This window comes from Chinchilla lanigera, unplaced genomic scaffold (assembly GCF_000276665.1).
Source record: "Chinchilla lanigera isolate Chin_1 unplaced genomic scaffold, ChiLan1.0 scaffold00080, whole genome shotgun sequence".
Taxonomy (NCBI): Eukaryota; Metazoa; Chordata; class Mammalia; order Rodentia; family Chinchillidae; genus Chinchilla; species Chinchilla lanigera.
In genome coordinates, this window is record NW_004955481.1 from 7,350,768 (window position 1) to 7,364,770 (window position 14,003).

The 14,003-nt window shown below is 43.3% G+C and overlaps 1 protein-coding gene across 2 annotated transcripts in view; it reads left to right on the forward strand.

The window, feature by feature from the left end:
- Positions 1-13,775: 13,775 nt before the first annotated feature.
- Psmd11 (proteasome 26S subunit, non-ATPase 11) overlaps positions 13,776-14,003 on the forward strand; it is a 38,228-nt gene continuing 38,000 nt past the window's right edge. Inside the window, exon 1 of one of the 2 annotated variants that reach the window (XM_005402826.2) lies at positions 13,776-13,927. In XM_005402826.2, the coding sequence (XP_005402883.1) occupies positions 13,837-13,927 (91 nt within the window). In that variant the 5' untranslated portion in view covers positions 13,776-13,836. The remainder of the gene's footprint in view (positions 13,928-14,003) is intronic. The other variant, XM_013503426.1, reaches the window with a different exon arrangement.

Consider the following 14,003-nt stretch of genomic DNA (forward strand, 5'->3'; position numbering starts at 1 on the left):
AAAAAAAAAAAAAAAAAAAAAAACCCTGAGGGAAAAAGTACTGAGAAAGTTAATGCTAAGAGAGGAAATGGCATATACTATTTGTAAACACTGAAAATTTTCTAAATTCATAACGCCTTAAGTTTTCTGGTTGTGCAGCCCAAGGACTGGGCAGGAATAAAGATAAATCCTTCACCAGACACATCATTGTGAACTGAAACATCAGAATAAAGACAAGAGAAAAGACTACCTGGAAAGGGCTAGTTGTACTGCCAGCCAGATTCCCATAATAAAAATAGAGGTCAGAAAAAGAAGTAAAGTCTTTCAGATGCCAAGCAAAAATATGTAAATCTGGGACATTATACATTGGAAACACCAAAGAATGAATGCTAATTATAGCTGTGTCTAGAAATGAGAGAGTTTAATACAGATCCTCACCTCAAAATTAAAAAGACACATTGCTTCTGCAAGAAGAAAACTGAATCCAGAGAGATGTGAGAGTCAGGAACCAAAACAATTTTTATATTGGTGAGAGTGGTGGCAAAATAATAATAAATCTAAACATATAAATTGATTTAACAAGTCAGTAAGTTTATTGATTTTTTTTCTTTTATTTTTTGAGACAGGATCTCACCATGTATTGCAGGCTGCCCTTAAACTCACTATTTAGCCCAAACTGGCTTCAAACTCCCAGTGATCTACCTGCCTCAGCTTCCCAAGTGCTGGGATTACAGGCATGTGCCACCATTTCTGGAATAACTTGACTTTTTGTGTGTGATAAAAATCTAAAAAGTTTAAGCCAACACTTTTTAAATGTGTTGGCTTTAGGACCCTCTTCTTAAAAATTACTGAAGTTGAGGCTGGGGATATAGCTCAGCAGCACAAGTGCCTGCTTGGCAAGTGCAAGGTCCTGAGTTCGATTTCTGGTACAAAAAAACAAAACAAAAATGACTGAAGTTGGCTCTGGTGTCACAGCCTAAATTGCAACATGCTGGGAGACTAAGGTAGGAGAATAGAAAATTCGAGTCCCGCCCCGGAGATTTAGTAACTTAATGAGATCCTGTCTCAAAGTGGAAATTTTTAGAGGGCTGGGTATGTAGGTAAGAGAAGGTCCTGCATTAAATCCCCAGTACCAAAAGCTAAAAAAGAAGTAAAAAGTGATAAAAATGAAATAATGAAGAACAGTTTAGCTCAGTGGGAAAGCTCTGGCTTTACTTCTTAACGTTGCCAAGAAGAGGCCAGCCTGAACTACAGAGTGAGCTCAAGGCCAGCAGAAATGTTGGGCTGGACATGGTGGTGCACACCTGTAATCCCAGCACTCGGGAAGCTGAGGCAGGAAGATTGTTGCGAGTTTGAGACCAGCCTGGGCTACAAAATGAGCTCAAAGCCAGCCTGAACTGCATAGCAAGACCCTGTCTCAAAAAAGACAAAAAAAAAGTTGAGCTGGGGATATAACTCAGTGGTAGAGTGTTTACGTAACGTGTAAGACCCTGAGTCTGTCCAGTCCCCAGCCCTGCTAAAAAAAATGTTTTTTTTTCATGTAATACTAATAAACCCAGTACAAATTAACATAAAGTAACATTTTTAAAAAACCAATATTTTTCCAATGTGATTGTTTTGACAGAGGGTCTTGCTGTGTGATTCAGGCTGACTTTGTATTCACTACTTAGCCGAGGCTGGCCTCGTGGCAATCCTCCTGCCTCTGCTTGCTAAGCGCTAGGATTACAGGTGTGTGCCACCATGCCCGGCTCTCTCCCTTCTAATGGGGATGGTACCCACGGGTTTTGCATGGAGCACATCCCCAGTCCTTTAATTTGAGACAAGATCTTATGAAATCATTAAATTGCTCAAACTGTTCAAACTTGCATTCCTCTTACCTTAGCTCCCATAATACTGTGCTTACATCAGTCAGCTACCATGCCCAGCTAACTGTATCCCTTTAAAATGAAGAGGCTGAGTTTGGTGGTGCACACCTGTAATCCCAGCACTCGGGAAACTGAGGTGGGGGATCGCCACAAGTTCAAAACCAGCCTGGGCTACACAGTGAGTTCAGGGCCAACCTGAACTACATAACAAGAAACTGAAAAATAAAATCAAGAGTAACCACAAAACAAAACAAAATCTATAGTTTTCAAACACATAGCTTAAAGATGGAATATAGAAATCTTTCAGTTTGAAAGACAAAAGAGCAATGGGAATAACAGATAGAAAATGCTATATGCTCTAGGGAAATTCAACTATACCATTACAATCAGTTGGAGCTGATTCCACTCCTCTGTAAAAGTTTTTCACAATGGATTTTTAAAAAGTCCATCAGTATTAAACTGGGCAAGGGCCAGGGTGTAACTCAGCAGTACAGTGCCTGCCTGGCAAGCGCAAGGTCTGAAGTTCGATTCCAGGTACCAAAAAGAAAAGAAAAGAAGAAAACTGGATAAGGTGGTCCATTCCAATAATCCAAGCACTGTAAGAGGCTGAGGGAGGAGGATTGCAAGTTCAAGACCAGTCTGGGGGCAATTTAGAGGTGTATTGAGACCCTGTCTCAAAATTTAACAACAAAAAAGGCAAAAACAACACACACACACACACACAAATGCTAGGCATGTAGCTCAGTGTGATGGTCCTTGCTTCAATTTCCACGACTGCAAGTAAAAAGTAGTAACAGGTACAAAAATAGGAAGGTAAAAGCTGTCACATGTTCAGAGGAGGTGTATGTTGAATATTCAGTAGAATTTCTATTTAAACTATTAGAAAGTTCAGCAAAGTGTCTGTTATATAAAGATTAGCACTCCCCCTCTACCTAAGTGGCAGTAGAACTCAGGACTTTCAGATTGAGATATACCCAGCCCCCTTTTTTTTTTTTTTTTTATTTTGAGACAGGATTTTTCTAAATTGCCCAAACTGGGCTTGAACTTGTGATCCTCATACCTCAGCCTTCCAGAGTGCCACTACACCTGGCTCTAAGATAATGATGACTTATGGTAGAAAATAAAGCGTGTCAAATTTAATTTGAGACATTCTGCTCTGCTTGGTCTCTAGGGTCTTTAGCTTTCTGGGATGTAAATGTAAAATGTATTTCTCCCTTTCTTCTTCTTGTCTTTTTGAGACAGGGTCTCATTATGCAGTTCAGGCTGGTCTTGAGCTCACTTTGTAGCCCAAGCTGGTCTTGAACTCACAGTGATCCTCCTGCCTCATCCTGCCGAGTGCTGAAATTACAGACGTGCGCCACCACGCCCGGACCCTCCCTTTGTTCTTTTTTTTTTTTTTTTTTTAATTTTAAAGATAAAAGGAGAGAAACATTAACAGACATACAACATTTTACAACATATCACAAGCACAATACAGACAATACAGAGTTACAAACAAAGTGGTAGGGAATTAACAATGGTGGTTGTATTACATATTGATATCTTCAAAGTGGCTTCTCATGAAAACAGATATAGACATGCAATACTGGTCCTCCCTTTGTTCTTATAGAGAAGTTATAGTACATTACCTCATATATGAAATATTTTTAGATCAACAAGGTTGCTTTGTTTGATAAGAAGTATATTTTTATATCATGTCATTTAATATATCATGTCATTTAATATATCATGTCATTTATATCATTTAATATAAAAGAAGATGGCTTATTTGAAGATGGGGAAGGGGAAAAAAAAAGAGACAAATAACTACTCTGGACGAGTAAGGAACACTTGAAAGTGAAATATTTATTTTTGAGGCAGCGTCTCACTATGCAGTTCAGGCTGAACTTGAGCTCACTGTGTAGCCTCAAATTCATGATGATCCTCCTGCCTCAGCCTCCCAAATGCTAATTTGAACATTCAATCCTCCTATCTGAGCCCTCTCAGAGTGCTGAGTTTACAGGGATGCACCATCATACCCAATTGACTGTTTTTCAAAGGCACTGACTTCACTGGGAAACCAGTAGAAGCATTTGTCATAATTCAAATGCAAGGGGCTGGGGGTTTAGCTCAGCGGCACAGTGCCTGCCTGGCAAGCGCAACGTCGTGAGTTCGATTCCCGGTACTGGAAAAAAACCAAAAAACAAAACAAAATAATAATAATAATAATAATAATAATAATAATAATAATAATTCAAATGCAATCATAAAAATAAGTGTAAGGAGGGCTGGGGTTATAGCTCAGGGACACAAGCACCTGTCTGGCAAGTGCAAGGTCCTGAGTTCAATTTCTGGTGCCAAATAAAGTAAGGAAACCTACATATCTACTCCTGTCTTCTCTCATTTTTTAAAAAGAAAGATAGACCGGGGATATAGCTCAGCGGCACAAGTGCAGGGTCCTGAGTTCAATTCCCAGTACCAAAAAAATAAATAAATAATAAGAAAGATAGGAACGTGTTGGGGAGCCATTAAAGACATAATTCCAGCACAGTGAATCTTTTTTCCTGCTGTGATAGGAAGGAAGGGGACGTGTCATAAAGTTCCTGGAACGGGAGCTGTGGTGTGGGCTGTAGGCGTGGAACTGGGTAACTGAATGTTGTTAGGAACTGAGGTCGCCTTCTCCATGACATTCCTGCTTCTCCTTATTTGTCTGCAGTATTCTATCACCTTTTGTGTTTGGCTCCAAGTGACAGATTCGAATTCCTTTGACAGACTCAGTTTCTTAGTCTCCCAGTACAATTGACCCAGCTAATCTTTCTATTTTTTGTTTTGTTTTGTTTTTTTTCCGGTACCAGCAATCAAACTTGCGATGTCACGCTTGCCAGGTGGGTGCTGTGCCACTGAGCTAAATCCCCAGCCCCCCAGCTAATCTTTCTCAGCTAGGACTTGTCAACCTGGTATGGTGGCACATGCTGGTGCATTTGGGAAGCTGAGGCAGGAGGATCACTGTGAGTTTGGAACCAGCCTGGGATGGGGAATACAAAAGCTTTGAGATGGGAAGAATATGGCATGTTGTTTGTTTTTTGTCTTTTTGAGACAGGGTCTTGCTATGCAGTTCAGGCGGGTCTTGAGCTCACTTTGTAGCCCAGGCTGGTCTTGAACTCGCAAAGATCCTCCTGAGTGCTGGGATTGCAGGCGTGCACCAGCACGCCTGGCTAGGATGTGGCATGTTTGGAAGAAGGACAGGGAGATGGAAGGAGAGGTGAGGAGAAAGGAGAGGAAAGGGGAGAGGAGAGGAGAGGAGAAAAAAGAGGAGAGGAGAGAAGAGAGGAGAGGAGAGGAGAAAGGAAAGGAGAGGAAAAAGGAAAGGAAAGGAATGGAATCAGCTGAAGGGCAGAGTGATCAGGCTTGAATTTGTGGACCACAGGAAGAGGGATGTTAACCAGTCTCTCATGAGTCCTAGAACCTTAGGCACATGGAAAAAAGCCCTGTACACTTTCAAACGGGCGACAAACAGAATGGCAAGAAGCTGTAAGAGGTGGGTGGGAGATGGTGACATTGGGAATGTCACATTTATGATAATGACACATTTATAGTTACTGAAATTTAGGCACATTGGTTACCTATGTAGCCAGTGACAGGTGACTACTAAGCAGTGATCCCTATGGTATAGTTACTTTTTAGTATTGTGTAATGACAGTTCTATACAGAAAGAAAGTAATGGAGCTGGGGAGTTAGCTCAGTGGCAAAAGCGCCTGCCTGGCAAGCACAAGGTTGTGAGTTTGATTCCTGGTACCGGAAGAAAAACAAAAACAAAAAACCAAACAAACAGAAAGAAAGTAATATTTCTGCACCATGTTCCATATTATCTTACCTCATTTATGTATATATAATTTTAGTACTAGGGGTCAAACTTGGGGCCTTTACACTGAATTATACACCAAGCCGTTTTTTACTTTGAGACAGGTCTTGCTAAATCACAAAATTGTCCAAGTTGAATGTTGTTAGGAACTGAGGTCGCCTTCTCCATGACATTCCTGCTTCTTCTTATTTGTCTGCAGTTTTCTATCACCTTCTGTGTTTGGTTCCAAGTGACAGATTCAAATTCCTTTGGCAGACTCACAAAATTGTCCAAGGGCCTGAATTTGAAATCCTCCTGCCTCAACCTACAGTGCTGAGATTACAGGCATGTGCCACCCCGTTTGGCTTATACCCTTATAACAACCTGTTTTGTTATCCCTATTTTTCTGAAGAAAAAAACAAATATCAGAGAAATAAAACTGTTATAATCACCAGCTACTAAAAGACTGACCTGGAAATTGAAAGCAAACAAGTGATTGCAAAGCCTGTACTTTTTCTGACTGATTATATGAATTGAAAGAAAAAAGTATAGGTTAAAGATTATTCTCTTGGACTTGATGTGGAAAAGGGGGATGGTCAAAGATGACTAGTGTAATAAACCAGGCCTATATGTCTCTTGCATCTCCCAGGAGATCTTTGTAGCTCCAAACAGAAGGAGCAGTGGAAGCTTGTGTATAGCATCACTTTTCAATCACAATCTTAGAAGATCTTAGAGGAGATAGGGTGCAGAACTGTTAACCCTGCTGGGTCTGGTGGTGCATACCTGTAATTCCAGCACTTGGGAGGCTGAGGCAGGAGGATCATGAGTTCGAGGCCAGCTTGGGCTACATAGTGAGTTCAAGGCCAGCCCAAACTATAGAGCAAGATCCTGTCTCAAAAAACGAAGGAACAAACAAACAGAAGAAGAGGAGGAAGGAGAAAAAGAAGAAAAAAGAATTGGTAACCCTGAGGAACGTTTTCAAGGGAAAAAGCTAATCAATTGTGTTAGCAGTGGTTGGAAAATAGAGGAATCTGTTTAGGAATTGTGTTGGTCAATTCAGAGTGCCATCTTGCCTGGGCTAAGGGATGCCCATACAGATGGAAAGACATTATGTCTGCATGTGTCTGTGTGGGTTTCCAGAAAATATTAGGTAGGCTGAGTAAAGAAAACAGCTCTCTTGCCAGTTGTGGTGGTGCATACCTGTAATCCCAGCACTTGGGAGACTGACACAGGAGGATCCCTGTGAGTTTGAGGCCTGTCTGGGCTACAAAGTGAGTTCAAAGCCAGCCTGAACTGCTTAGTGAAATCCTGTCTCAAAAAGGCAAAAAAGAAAAAAGAAAATAACTCTCACCAATGTGGAAAGCCATCACTTAATCCATTGACGGCCTGCATAGAAGAAAAAGGCAGAGGAAAGGTGAGTTTGCTGTGCTCGAGTGAGATACTTCCTCCTGCCCTGGGACATCTGTGCTCTTTGTGGGCTTTTGCACTCAGACTAGGCCTTACACCATTAAGCCTTGATTCTCAGATCTTCAGACTCGGACTGAATTCCGTCACTGGTTTTCCTGATTTTCCAGCTTGCAGATGGCAGATGATGGGACTTCTCAGCCGCCACAACCATGTGAACAAATTCCTACGATAATCTTTTGCATCTCTCCACCTCCTATTTACCAGCTACTGGTTCTGTTTCTCTAGCAAACCTTGACTAACAGTGCAAGTATCTCAGGAACTGAGCAGGTGGTAGTACCATAATAAATAATGCTTTGGTTTGAATATTTGTGTTGCCTCCCGAATTCTGAAAACCTAATCGTTAACCTGATGATTTTTGGAGGTGGGACCTTTGGGAAGTTAGCAATTTCTGACTCCAGAATGGGTCCTTTTTCCCCTCTCAGAATTGTGAAACCAAAACCAAAAACAAAAACAAACCCAAAAAATAAAAAAAACCAACCAATCAATCAAACAAAGAATTGTGAAACCAGTAATGTGACCAGGCGCTTATTGCATAGCAAAGGGAGCTGCTCTTGGCCAAGAATGGGAGAAGTGGGGCAGGAACTCTCAGATAAACTTCCCAGGCCAGTAAGGGGGAGGTCATAAAGGATAAAGGAAATGAGGGACAGGAGCTAGTAAAGGGGAGAAGTACTGTATTCACATATTTTCTGGCCGTGAGCAGAGAGTTTTCCCAGAATTTGGGTGCCACCTCTTCTTGCTTTTATGGCTCTCTTTCTGGTTCTGACAGTGGTAACTGTCTATTATGACACTGGGGTGTATATGTCATTCAGCATTTAGATGTGATTATAGTTTTTATTTTGTTTGCTTCAGCTTTTTGCAGGGAGATGTTTTTGAGACAGTTTCTGGCTATCTCACTATGCAGTTCAGGCTGGCCTTGAGCTCACTAGGTAGCCCAGGTTGGTCTCAAACTCGAGGCAATCCTCCTGTGTCAGCCTCCTGAGGCAGTCCTATGCCACTACACCTGGCTGTGACTATGATAAAGGTAGAGGAGTCGGGTGGTCAGTCAGACAGCTATCTTAGATCCAGGAAGTTATCTGTGACTCTTGTCCTCAAAATTGGGGCACGGTAGAAATTTAGGTAGGTCAAGTACAAAATGAGGGCAGGGCAACAAAGTGATTAGATCATAATGGGAGAACTTTCATGAATGAGATTAATGCCACAGAGTTACCTACCTCTTCCTACCATGTGAGCACACAAACAGAAGGTGCCATTTATGGACTAGAAAACAGGCTGTCATCAGACACTGAATCTGCGAGTACCTCCAGATCTGTGAGACAGTATGTTGTATGCATGCATAGATGTATGTATGTATACATATATATGTATAGGTGGTCTCATTATGTAGTCCAGGTTGTCCTGGAGCTCGCTATGTAGCCCAGGCTGGCCTCAAACTCATGATCCTCCTGCTCAGCCTCCTGGGTACTGGGGTTACAGGTGTGTGCCAACATGCAGTTAATAAACTACCCAGTCTATGGTAATTTCTTTCTTTCCAAATGAACTAAGAAATATACTGAAGAGCCGGGCATGGTGGCGCACGCCTGTAATCCCAGCACTCAGGAGGCTGAGGGAGGAGGATTGTTGCGAGTTTGAGACCAGCCTGGGCTACAAAGTGAGCTCAAGGCCAGCCTGAACTGCATAGCGAGATCCTGTCTCAAAAAGACAAAAAAACAAAACAAAACAAAACAAAAAAAACTGAAGGCTTTGATTAGGGTGCAAATCATATCCATTCTCTGTAGGATCTCCCTCTGGACACCACCTTGGGCAAATCTCAGTTTCTCTTCCTATCACTCTTAAGAAAAGGGGTCTTGCTGTGTTGCTCAGGGTACTCCGGAACTCCTGGGCTCAAGTTGTCCCCCTTCCGCAGCCTCCTGTGTAGCTGAGACTATAGGTACACACCAGCATACTCAGCTGCCTCAATCCACATCATGTGTAATGATTAACTTCAGTTTCATATCTAGTTTAAAACCTCTCAGGCAGTTGAAAACTTGGTTTACTTTGCATTTTTACACTTTTCATTCTTGTCTTTCACTTTGCCATTCTGGGTCTTCTCATGGTAGGGGTAGTGCTGAGGAGGACAGAGAAGTACTGGTAGGAGTGATTCTAAGAAGAGAGGTGGCAGTCTCTTACATGAGGACATCTGAGGCAGAAACCAGCACTGGTTATTTCTTGCACACAATATTTATGGAGGCTTGACCTAGGACTCAAGATCCCTCAAGCAACTGCCTCCTGAAGTCTCTGCTCCCTTTAGTAGGTGGCCCTATTGAGTAGTTCCTTTCAGGAATGTCCTAGGTATAGGCCAGGCATAATAGCACATGTCTATAATCCCAGTACTCTGGGAGGCTGGCGCAGGATGGTCACAAGTTCCAGCCCATCCTGAACAAGTCAGTGAAAGGCTGTCTCAAAAACAACAACAGCAGCAACAACAACAACAAAAAACACCCAAAAGTGCTGGGGATAAGTTTCCCATCCAGTGCAAATGCCCTGCATCTATTCCCAGGAATGTTTAGAAAAACAAAACCAAACCGAGCATGGTGTGGACGTCTATAATCCCAGCACCCAGGAGGCTGAGGCAGGAGGATTGCCATGAGTTGGACGTCAGCCTGAACTACATATTGAGACCCTATCTCAAAAAAAACAAGGGCCGGGGATATAGCTCAGTGGCATAAGCGCCTGCCTGGCAAGTGCAAGGTCCTGAGTTTGATTTCTGGTACCAAGAAAACAAAACAAAAACCCAAAAGAACAAACACAAAAGATCATCTTGGATAGCCCACCTTTTTCTAGCATCCTTTTTCCAGCATAGAAGTATTGCCATATCAAACATAGGTGTTGAGGGCCAACCCTTGCTCCCTTTTGTCTTTGTCCTGTTGGAGTGTGACAGCCAGCCTCCCTAATTCAAACATATGTGGTCCAGAAGTGGATAACCACCTTTACATACATACTCAAAGACCCCAAACTGGAGAGACGTGTCTAGTTCACCTACAAACCTGCCCATAGGTGGTTGTAGTAGGAGGGGCTTATTACAGTCAGCATGGCTCACTAGCTTGGGAGAAATCTAGCAGATACGCATCTTCAGTAGTTTTTTTTTTTTTTTTTTTTGAGATAGGGTCCAGGCTGGCCTTGAACTCACAATGATGCTTCTGCCTCAGCCTCCTGAGTGCTGGGATTATAGGAGTGCCACCACACCCAGCAGTACCCCCATTTTGTAGTTAGGTGGGCATGCTGTACTCTCCTATGATTTCTTCTGATGAATTTCTTTTGACTGTTCCTGTGCCCCTGAATAAAACTGGAGGTAGGTGAAGGATCTAGTAACTGGTAGCTTTTTTTTTTTTTCTTCTCCTTTTTGGCAGTACCAGAAATGGCACTGAGCTACTTCCCCAGCCTGAACGTCAACCTGATGTTTTATTTTATTTATTTATGTCTGTCTGTCTGTCTCTTTTTTTGAGACAGGGTCTCGCTATGCAGTTCAGGCTGACCTTGAGCTCACTTTGTAGTCCAGGCTGGTCTCGAACTCGCAGCGATCCTCCTGCCTCAGCCTCCCGAGTGCTGGGATTACAGGCGTGTGCCACCACGCTTGGCCTGACATTCTATATATATGGTTGGGCTCACATTTGTGATCCTCTTGCCTCTGCCTCTCCGAATGCTGGGATTACAAGCATACATCACCACTCTTGTCCCTCCTCTTCCTTTCATCTTCCTCCTCCTATGAAGTACTGATGATAGAAGCCAGGGTCTTTCTACCACTGAACTACATCTCTAGCATTTTTTATTTTGAGGCAGGGTCTTGCTAAGTTGCCCAGACTAGCTTCACACTTGCAATCCTCCTGCTTCACTTTCTTGTTTTTTTTTTTTTTTTTTCTCCGGTACTGGGAACCAAACTCACGACCTTGCGCGCTTGCCAGGCAGGTGCTTTGCCACTGAGCTAAATCCCCAGCCCCTGCTTCACTTTCTTGAGTAGCTGAGATTACAGGCATGCCAATACACCCAGCTGTGGTGTCTCTTTTTTTAGAGCTATTGTTCTCAGCTTTGGAGTAGCCCATTAATATTTTGGGGAGCTATAGCTGTGGCTCCATGGTAGAGTGCTTGCTTGGCATGCTTGAGGTCCTAGGTTCAATCCTCAGCACTGCAAACAGCCACCATCATGCCAAACAGATATGCCAGACCATTCTGGTACAATATCATCAATTGCACACCAGAATGAAAAGGGAAGATTCCTTTTTTTTTTTTATTGTATTTTTTTCCTTATTTATTTTTTTCCTTATTTATTTATTTATTTATTTATTTATTTATTTATTTATTTTGGTTTTTCTCCAGTACTGGGAATTGAACTCACGACCTTGCGCTTGCCAGGCAGGCACTGTGCCGCTGAGCTAAACCCCCAGCCCTCCTTTTTTATTTATTATTTTTTTAAACAGGGTCTTACTATGTAGTTCAGGCTGACCTTGAACTTGTGGTGATCCTTCTGCCTTAGCCTCCTGAGTGCTGGGACTGCAGACGTGTGCCACTATGCCTGGCTGAAAGGTTTAGTCTTACACTGACATTTATGCAATCTCACAGCTGGGAGAAATTTAGAAACCTTTTGTTTCAACTCCCCAACAAAGTCAAGAATCAGATGGAGATGTTATCTTGTTTTCATTTGAATGGACCCAGGAATTGGGAACACATTCTGTTAGTTCTCAGCTCTGCCAGCCACTATTTGAACGGCACTGAGTCACTTAAATCCCTGCAGTTTCCTCATCTATACAAGGGAGTAAATTATATATTCTTCAGGGAACATTGTTGGAGGGTAAGAGGAGGTAGATACCTAAATTACCTAATCCAGTTAGAGCAGAGCACAGTGTTGGCTCTTGTTACAGGTCTTTTTATGGGACAGCAGATTCCAGCTCTTAGGTGAGAGTCCAACATTTTTTTTTTTTGTACCGGGAATCAAACTCAAGACCTTTGAGCCTGCCAGGCAGGCGCTTGTGCTGCTGAGCTATATCCCCAGCCCTCTAGCTCTCAGTATTCCTCACCTGGATGAGGTCTTCCTTGTATGGAACTACCTCTGCACAGTTTTAGCAACTTCCTTATATTTAAGCCACAATGGTCATCTACAATGTCTTCTTTTCCTTCCGCTTGACACCTTGACAGATACCTGATTTTATTTTTGTTTTTTAAAATGGGGAATAACTTGGATTAACTCTTTGGGATCATACAGTCCAGTATTTGGGATAAAAGGATTAACATGTTCAAGAGTAATTTTCTTTTTCTTTTTGGTACCGGGAATCGAACTCGTGACCTCAGGCATGCCAGGCATGTGCTTATGCTGCTGAGCTATATCTCTGGTCAAGTAATTTTCTAAGACAGCATTTGTGCTAAGTTGACCACAATTCCTATAGGTGATAAGACAGAAGTTTAAACTTTATTGTGGTACAATAAATAGCACTACTCAAAAATTTAAAGGATTCAAGCCAGGCATCTTGGCATATGCCTGAAACTGGGGAGGGTGGCTGAGGCAGAAGAATCACTGTGAACTGGAAGACAGTGTGGGCAACATAATGAGTTCAAAGGAGCCAGAAATACACTAGGAGACCATATCTTAAAAAAAAAGGCTGAATGCCTTATATGTATAATCATGTGACCTTAAGCAGCATGCTTATTGCCTCAAATGCAAAGAACCTGGCCAAACTTTCCTCAGCTTCCAGGAAGAATGGATGGAACACAGATAACTGGTTTTAGTTGGAGGTGGAGATACTGGAAGAAAAACCTTTTTTTTTTTTTTTTTTTTTTTTTTCTTTTTTTTTGAGCTGAGGAGTTGGCGTGACACTTCTTCGTGAATCCCAAGAAGCATGTATGTGTGTATATATGTATGTATATATGTGTTTATCCATTTATTTATTGCTTGCGGTACTGGGATAGAACCCAGGCCGTTGCACTGAGCTACATCCCCAGGCCTTTTTTCTATTTTTTATTTTGAGACAGGGTCTCCCTGAGTCGATAAATTGCTCAGACTGGGCACAGCTTTGCGATCCTCATAACTCAGCCTCCCAGAGTGCTGGGATCACAGGCGTGCACCGGCAAACCGGACTCCAAGAAGTATTTATCGAGTGAATGCATTTTATAACGTACATCTCTGTCCCAAGATTGAATGGGTTTCTTGGGGAGTCAGTTTTCTCTGGCACTTTTGGGTTTAATCAAAGGCTGGCGAAAGCCTTGAAAGAGGACGGGCGGCGAGTGTGTGTAGCAAGTGTTAAGACACTGGAATGTATTTGAATGGCGCTATTCCTTGTCACAAAGCAAGAATCTGATGTCATTTATTTCCTGAATGCATGGTTAAATGTGGAAGCAAAGAAAGCCAACCGCTTGCACTTGATACTTAGCCAGGGGCTCAAAAACTCCTTTCTCTCCGGGAGTCGAGTTCAGGGTCCTCTTTCGGGGTGGGTGGGCTCTAAGCCTGGGCGTTGTTTGTGTGCTGCGAGAGGCCGCTAGGCTGTGCTGGGGAGCTTGCAGCCCACCGCGAGGGGCCCCTGCTCTCCCCACCCCGCCCCTCCGCCCGGCCAGAGACTACAACTCCCGGGGTGCTCTGGGCGGGGAGGCGGGCGCCCCGGGGGCGGGGCGCGAGGGCGGGCTTTCCGGGCGTGTGTTTCCGGCGTCGGCGGCCGCGGCCGGGGACGGTGTGAGAGCGGTAAGATGGCGGCGGCAGCGGTGGTGGAGTTCCAGAGAGCCCAGTCTCTGCTCAGCACTGACCGGGAGGCCTCCATCGACATCCTCCACTCCATCGGTAAAGGTCGCCGCGCCGTCGCTGCGGCCCCGCCGGGCGCGCTCGGCCTGTGTCGGTCGGCGGCTGCGGAGAGGGG